Source organism: Barbus barbus (genome assembly GCF_936440315.1).
Source record: "Barbus barbus genome assembly, chromosome: 41".
In the NCBI taxonomy this organism is placed as follows: Eukaryota; Metazoa; Chordata; class Actinopteri; order Cypriniformes; family Cyprinidae; genus Barbus; species Barbus barbus.
In genome coordinates, this window is record NC_136719.1 from 3,001,493 (window position 1) to 3,010,503 (window position 9,011).

Genomic DNA, 9,011 nt, shown 5'->3' on the forward strand with positions numbered 1-9,011 from the left:
ATCAGAGCGTTTTGTACGTGACGTAGACCTACAGTTCAGAAAGAAGTAGAAGATTTCTAAACAGATCAATACTAGGCCCTCTTTCAGTTTATTTGGGACACAAACTCTCATTTATTGCTGCTTGTTTTGATCATGATCACTTTGGGTAAATCACCTATTTCATTCACTCAGTATTTAAATAAGCTCAAAAGGAAGCGTCTGAAGTGTTTTAAAATTACATCTGAATTAACCAGCAATTAATTAACTGCTAAAGGCCAAATAGCCTTTTAGTAAATGACCCGGTTTGTAAAGTATTGATTAATTGATTTGATAGGCTGTCATTTGCATAACAATTAAAACAGTGTAATATGTTACAAAGGAGATAAAGGATCATGTTCTCCTGTAGATGGCAGTGTAGGACAGAGGCAGTCAAGGTTAGCATGCCTGTATTAGCCCCTTCAGGATCATCATTTTCTCTGTCCTTTGATGGACATTCAAAACTAGTCTAACATAATATATATTCACATACGCCATATTAATTACATAAAAAAAATATTTTCTGTGCATTAAATGCACTTATATTTGTCCCTGTCCGCTGTTTTTGACGTCACCGCTTGTGATGGTTTTTGGGACGGTGTGTGTTCTTGTTGTGCTGTTACCATTATTGTAGCTCATTACTACATTGATTTGTCACCTTTAATTTACAGCTCAGGTTGTTTGGCTCGAAATGTTCTATCCCATAAGCAAAGCCTTTCAAATTGTGTACGTTTGTCCCGTACGAGCCAGGAAAGTGTCTCTGAGATGAATGGGAATGCAAACGGACAGACCTCTTTGTGTAAAACACCCTGAAGATTTGTGCCTTCACCTCACACGCAGATATCTGAGGCGTTGACGTCAAACCCCAAAAATGTTAACAGCACACTTTGAACATCATACTTGAAGGAAATGCAGATGGACTTTTTGATGTTCCCAAACTGAAAAACAAGTTCTGCGAAGAAAACATCCAACAGTGATATTTGACTTTAAAAACAAAAAAGGATCCATAACTGTGTCACGGCTATACAAATCATTAAACTTGTGATGAGACAAAATGATACTTACCAATTCACAATGCTATTCTAAAGACCTTTTATGAATGTTGTTCACATGTTCTTAAACCATCTAAAAAAAACATAATGTACTAATCAAATGTTTACCCTTTTTTGGTCTAAAAACACAATTTCGTAATTATTCTTGTCAAGGCAGTGTGTTTTATTCAACATCTGTGGTTACTTTCACACATGGTGAGCGTCACCCGTCATCCAGCCTCAGCCGGTCATCTGAGGACGCTGGTTTGTTTGCTTTAGAGTCGCTCGTGTTTTGATTGAGGTCGAGTCCAGAGGAACAGCAGAGACAGGTCATCAAGGTAGACAAAGGTTGTTAAGTGAAATTCCAGGAGTGTTTCACCATATGTTTGAGCTTAAATTCCAGAGGGGGTCTTATACAGTACCTTATCGTGCTCATGCTGTGTCAGGCGGGGGATCTGAAGACGAGCAGCTCCTCTTTAACACCCTTCCCCCGGTACACCAGCCGCTCAGAGACTCTCATTGATTTCCCAATCAGAAGCCTTAACACATCTTTATTATAATTATAACACCAAGAGATGTAAAACAGATCATCTAAGAGTGAAACACTTAAAGAGTATAAAAAGGGAATTGTATTTGATCATTTTAACAGAAAAATAAAAAAAGCCTGTATAAATACAGTAAAAGTACCGGTTGAAATTAACAATTAATAAAAAATAATGATAGAAAGACAGAAAGACATGACATTTTTTTTGTGAAATACTGTAAATATACTTTTTGGAAGTAAAAAGTATGAATTGCCTTATGATTTATATGCCATTCAAAAGTTTGCGTAGATTTTTGTTTTAAGAAATTCATATTTTTATTCAGCAAGGATGCATTAAATTTATCAAAAGCGACAGAAAAGTTTAACAAAAAGATTTAAAAGAAGATTTAAACTTGAAAATAAAAAAAAATCTGTAGATGCTTTTGAACCCTCTACATTGGTAATAATCAGAAATATTTATTGAGCAGCAAATCATCATATTAGACTGATTTCTGAAGATCATGTGACACTGAAGACTGGAGAAATTATGAACATTCAGCTTTATCATCACAGGAATATATTACAATATTTCACAATATTACAGTTGTTGCTGTATTTCTGATCAAATAAATGTAGCCTTTGTGAGCATTTTTTAAAATATATTTTCAAAATACCACTAAAATTTTGAACTATGCACGGTAATGTTACTCACAGTAAAATATTATAAATAATCAAATAATCAAATAGTATTCATATTTATAGTTTTCAAATGATGTGTTTGTATTTGTGTTCTGTGCAATAATTGGGCAAAATAAGAAATATAATATATATGTTTTAATTTTTTTATTTTACAGCTTCCACATTTAAAGCCTTTTATCGCTAAAATAATTTATCCAATTTACTTAAATGGTTTTCTATTTACTAATAATTCAGCATTTACCTTGTTTATTTTACATGAATCTCAGCTGCAAGACATATTTTTTCTCTACTAAATGTCTCATAATGCATAGCAGCAATCATACATGTTTCAAACACACACACACACACACACAGCTTTCAGTGAACTCTGATCACATGTCTGATGTTGATGAAATCATATGACTCATATAGGGCGAGTGCTGAATGAAGCTGGAGCGCTGCGGAGTGTAAATGCTCTTTTCATGACTGTGCTGAGTGAGTGAGTGTCTGTCTCCCCGGAGCAACACAAGGAAAACATCTGTTCTCAGCTCGGGACATTTCTGTGCTTTATGTGCTCCCTGTGTCCAGGTCAAAAGATCACGCCACTCTGCTCAGAAAACACAACCTGTGGCTGTTTTCTAATGTGAACTGACAGGCATAAAACGCAGCAAATTATCTGAACGCCAGTTCAACACTAAAAGCTTTTGTATGTGTGAGATGTTTTGGACAAAAATAAAGAGTTAATGCTTGTATGCAGTCAGAAAACAGACAGTGTTTCACATTCATAAGATGCATGTATTAGTGTCCTGCAACGAAAGAGCAAATAACAATCAAATGACAGAATAACAGTAATAGCTAGATAAAAGAAAAGCTACAAACTTTGATGTTTGATGTCTGCGAGCACAGGTGCAGCTCCGAGTGAACACCCTCAGACACGAGGAGAAATGCGACCGATGGACAGGTTAGCACCTCGTTTCCCGGTGATATGTGATGTGAGCGGTGAATGAGGATCGAGCATCAGAGGAGGATTCAGGACAGACTCTTTTGTTCAGAGAAGTGGGTTAATTTTTAGTCACACACCCGCTGAGCTCCTCTCATGCCCCGCAGTGTCCATGCTGGAAATCAGTCTAATGTGTGTCCTGTGATCCCAGAGATGAAGGATAAATAGGAGCTTGTGTGCTTTGTAATTGTGCTTTGTGTCAAATTTCAGCTGTGTATTGCGCCCTTTGTAGGGGTGACCGGGGCTAGTTGTCACACTCTGAAATTGTGCAAGGCTTTATTTATGGTCTAGTCACACAAGAGCAGTTTTAAATATTGGTTTTAAACTGTAGCCTATAATAGAGGTACACTGCAAATTATTTTACTAAGTAGGCTTGTAAATAAAACAAAGATTGGACTGCGTCTAACAAGAAAATAGCCAACTATATAGCCAAATATTTCGTTTGTTTTATATATTTAGGCTATTTAACCACTGTAATTTACTAAGTAGGCCTAATAAAATTCAGCTGTCCAAGGAACAGTTTTACAAATGCATTTATAATAATCAGACAATACTTCCACAACCACCAACCTTTTATTCTGCAAAACATTTAACGCTGCCGTGCAACGCATCTCATTAACATATTTATCAGCTATTTTACAGCAGCTCATCCAATCAGATCTCCTTAACCACTCTAGAATCTGAACTTTTTTAGTTTTATAGCCCAAATATAAATCGTGTCTAAGGAGCATGTAAGCTGGATGCTGTGGCGTGTTTCCCGCGGGCACCTGCGGGGGGCGGGGTCAGTCAGCGGGTGCTCCAAGGGGCGTGGTCAGAGCTCAAGCCCCGCCCCTCGTCCAGCCTCATATGAAGAGACCCGTCTGGGCTGAATGGCAGTAGTTCATGTGCGACTGTCAGAAAGCTCAGGACATCTGAAGCAGACCTTGATTCTGAATCTAGAGTTCATCTGAAACCTTTGCTGAAGTTTGGGGAGGATCTTTACAAAATGCCACGTTCATTTCTTGTCAAGAAATATTTCTCCAACAAGAAGCCAAACTACAGTGAACTGGAGAGTCAAACTGGTGAGTGTGCCAAGAGATATGCTTTTATGTTTGTTATTTTATACAATATCAGTAGACCTATGTCAAATTAAACATCTTATGATTAGTCAAAACTTAGTGAGCCTAAAGTTGTCATAACGTTCTGCAAGACAAATGCTGATAACTTTTTCCATACTTTTTTTTTTAAGGCATTTTCATATTTCCAAAACTTGTTACTTTTATTTATTTAGTTTGATTATATTGATCAAATGTTATTGAATTTTTTACTTTTTCACTATGGCATCTACACAAACTGCAGTAGGTATGTAGTTTAACTAACTGCTAAAATGCTTCAGCTGTAGTATTTCACAGTAATTTAATTTGATTACGATATCTCAAAAAGCTCCCTGTTTGGAGTCTGAAGCAGATATTTGGTAGTTCCTAACCAAACGTGACCCTGGACCACAAAACCAGTCTTAAGCCTCAATTTTGTGAAGTTGAGATTTATACATGATCTGAAAGCTGAATAAATTAGCTTTCCATTGATGTATGGTTTATTAGGATAATATTTGGCTGAGATACATCTATTTGAAAATCTGGAATCTGAGGGTGCAAAAAAAAATTAATCTTGAGAAAATTGGCTTTAAAGTTGTTCAAATAAAGTTCTTAGCAATGCATATTACTGATCAAAAATTAAGTTTTGATATATTTATGGTTGGAAATTTACAAAATATCTTCATGGAACATGATCTTTACTTAATATCCTAATGATTTTTGGCATAAAATAAAAATGGATAATTTTGACCCATACAGTGTCTTGTTGGCTATTGCGACTTAAGACTGGTTTTGTGCTCCAGGGTCACAAATAAAGTGTGTTTTTGATAAACCAGAAGGTATAAAAACAGAAAAGCATTACCCCAAACAATCTGAAACCTATCATGTAGTCCAGCAACCATCTAAACTGGCATCTTTTCTCTCCCCCAGACCAACGCTATGCTGTCTTCCCACAATGCTTCCCTCTGGATGACTTCCCCACCAGAGAAGGTGCTTCTGTGGTGCCCAACTATCCCTCCGTGCTCGTGTGGACCGCCAGTGCCTTACCCCTTACCTTCACAGCGGAGTCACCCAGCATCCCCTCTCCTCCTGGGCCTCTGGACCTGAGCTCTCAGTCCAGCTCTAGCAGCAGCGGAGAGGAGGACGACTGCCGTACGTCCGACCCTCCCAGCCCAGACCCCGCCGACCGCTTCCAGTGCGTCCACTGCGGCAAGACCTGCAGCAACCCAGCCGCGCTTTCTCGCCATCAGCTCACGCACTGCACCGCCAGCCCGCAGACCGCCATCACCACTGCAGGAGCCACCAGCACAAGCACCAGAGCGGCCTTCCACTGCAAGCACTGTCCCAAAGAGTACAACAGTCTGGGTGCGCTCAAGATGCACATCCGCTCACACACGCTCCCCTGTGTGTGCACCACGTGTGGAAAGGCCTTCTCCAGACCCTGGTTACTGCGAGGACACATCCGTACTCATACCGGTGAGTGAGCCGATGCATTGAGGCTGTTAGAGGAGCATGCAAAGTCAATCCTTAAAGGGATAGTTCACTTTCAGTTGCTGGTCACCATTGACTTGCATGGTGTTTTTTTTCCAAAACTATGGAATCAATGGGGACTGACCAGCAAATTTGAAAGTTAGGTATGCAACTCATCCTGCACTGTTTGTGGCATAGACACAAATGATAAATCTTGTACTATCTCATTACCAAGCCCCACATTATGAAGCTTAACAAGAAGAAGTGTGCTATTACTTTTCCAAGCCAACAGATTTATCATTTCCATTTGGCAGACAATAAAACTGGTGATAAAATCTCCAAAAGTATATATATGGAGACCTTTGTCCACACAACGTAATAATTTGTTCCCTTATTTAAGGTAAATTCTAGGCACAATTAAAACCAGAGTATGGATTAGTACAACTTGGTCGCAATCTAACTAAAACGAGGGAACAAATTATTATAACATGAACACAATTGAACCAAAACCAAGAAATGAATTAATAAATCAAAAAGCACAAGTTCATATATCTTTTTTTTCACATGTCATGTGGGGCTCTGTACTTGAGTTAAAATGGTACATTTGTTATATTCAGTCTTTCGTTTCATGTCATAGTCTTTTAAATTTGATGAACTTGCTAACTTCTGCACGATACTAAAAGGATAAATGTGAATGTGGTATAATTACCTTTAAATCTGACAAGGTCTATAATATCTGTAGAAATAACATTCCCATTCTTGTCAATGGCAGTTGCTTGGCTGGTACATCTATCAGCAGGGGCTAACCAAGTAAAACATTGACTATCTCCCAAAAAGTCATTTCTAGAGACAAGGCTTTTATAGAAACTTAGGGATGGACTCTTTTAAGCAAATACCTAGCTAAACCCTTCCAAAAAAACTAAGTTTTGAAGGTTTACCTTTTCTTGCAGAATCTTATTGTCTATATTGCCTGAATTGCATTTAGAGTTAAACTGTAGAGCAGGGGTCAGCAAGTTTGGCATCGGCACAAAAACACCACTAGATGGCGGGCCAGAACATAGTCAAAGGATAATTTAATATATTAATTGCAACCATAATTGCCTGTTACTGACTGTTCCAGTGTGTTTTGTAACTGGTAGTGAGCTGTTACTCTGTGTAAAATCCTGCGACAGTCATTGACAAAAAGTCACATTTGTGTCCGATCAGAGTATGTGAGCGGAGTGGAGCGTCAACAATTTCCCCTCCGCGCTCCGAGCATTTAATAATTACCCCGCTCTGCGCTCACTGATATCAGAAACACCGCTCCGCGTCGAAAGTATTTCAGTATGTTTGAAATATCACAGTTCTATGCCTGTTTCTGCCACTGAATAAAAAATAAAAAAAGGTTATTGTGACTTTTTATCTCACAATTCGGACTTTTTTTTCTCAGAATTGCGAGTTAAAGTCCAGTTTTGAGGGGGAAAAAGACTATGTTCTCAGAATTGCGGGTTTATATCTCAGAATTATGACTTTTTAATTCGCAAGTGTCAGCTGAAACTATTCTGAATGAACAAATAAATTCCTTGAGAACTATAACTTCCCGCTCATGTCCACTGCAGTCATCATAGCCTTCACATTCTTTCTGATTTGAGTGATCCTGAATATGCAGTTATATTACGGGTCGTTGGCATGAATTGTACTCGTGATGGAGCGGTGGTGGAGTGCTCTCAGAGCGAGTGAAAACCACTCTGAGTTTTTAAAAAATCCGCTCCTCGCTCCGTTCAAGATCACACCGCTCCGCTCACATACTCTGATTGTGAGTAACTGTTGCTGTCATGACAGATCTATTTCAGAACCAACCCGTGGGCCGCCTGTTGCCGACCACTGCTGTAGAGGTTATATATATGTGTGTTTACTAAAAATAAAATTATCTCTTTTTTTTGTTAAGGTGAACGTCCTTTCTCATGCCCCCACTGTAACCGTGCGTTTGCGGACCGCTCGAACCTGCGCGCTCACCTGCAGACCCACTCCGAAGTGAAGAAGTACCAATGTGGAACGTGCTCTCGTACCTTCAGCCGCATGTCCCTCCTGCACAAACACACGCTCTCCGGCTGCTGTCCGTCTGCCTAGAGGACAAGACAGCTGCATCCCGTCTTTCGGCGTTGAGCTGGGACAGGTTTAAGCCATAAGTGAATGTATGATGCTGTTTTTGAAGCAAAAAAGTGCCTCATCTTTGCTTCTACAAGCCAAAGGAGAGATGCAATTTTTCTTCCAGTGTTAGTCTTACACACATTCACACACACACACCTTGTCTACAGTAACTGCCCATTAAATGTAGACTGCAGATTTTTTTCGTGGGAAAGGGCCCACAGACTGGCTCTCGGTGGATTCCCAGGATGCACCTCGGTGCCGGCTGGTCCGGGACTGTGAGGGGGCAGCTGCTATAAAGCGTGTGTGGTGAAAGGTCATCTCTCACCAAGATCTCCACAGACGTGCAGGGATGTATTGGGACAGCTGTTGCAGCGCAGGCCTGTCGACAAATGCATTGGCTGTACCTCTAGACTCATGGCTGAAAAGCCCACCAAAGACCTGTTTTAATACGAAGTTCAATTAGACTCTGGAATTTGTCTCTGTAATACGAGCTTGGAGGTATTAAATCATTTGGCATCTCCTGAATGTTGTTATATTCTTAAAGACTGAATAAGGTGTCAACAACACAAAAAGAAGGTCATTAGATGTTGTTTGTGTACAAAGTTTACTGAACTGAAGGGAATTTGCAGGTTCGAGAAAGGTCTTCCATGAAGCCTGTTTCATCTGGTCGTCTTCGAACATATTTCCCAAAGCCACAATGATATACTTAAGCTGCCTGTCTATACATTGTTTATATGTTAGACGTATAACGCAAACCAAATGCTATACAATCTTTTTAAGTAAAGATGTGTTTTAGTGTATTTCCACTTGCTGTTTTTTCCAATAAAGTAATTTATGTTCTTTGTTTAACAGAACAGTGTCTAATTTGTGTTTTTTTATGTAGGTGGGATGTGTTAAAGGAATAGCTCACCCATAAATTAATATTCTGTATCTAGTTACATAACCTCATGTCATTCCAAACTAGTATAACTTTTTATCTTTCATGATATAAAAATGTGACCCAGGACCACAAAACTAGTCATAAGGGTCAATTTTCTGAAATTGAGATTTATACATAATCTGAAAGCTTTCCATTGCTATATGGTTTGTTA

General features: G+C 39.0%; 1 protein-coding gene across 1 annotated transcript; it reads left to right on the forward strand.

Moving 5' to 3' along the window:
* The first annotated feature begins 4,097 nt into the window (after positions 1-4,097).
* Positions 4,098-8,772, forward strand: LOC306860698 (zinc finger protein SNAI2-like). Its single transcript, XM_079402527.1, has 3 exons — positions 4,098-4,308; positions 5,251-5,796; positions 7,718-8,772. Exons 1-3 carry the CDS (start codon positions 4,233-4,235, stop codon positions 7,897-7,899), a joined length of 804 nt encoding a protein of 267 aa, XP_079258653.1. The 5' UTR covers positions 4,098-4,232; the 3' UTR covers positions 7,900-8,772.
* The last annotated feature ends 239 nt before the right edge of the window (positions 8,773-9,011 follow it).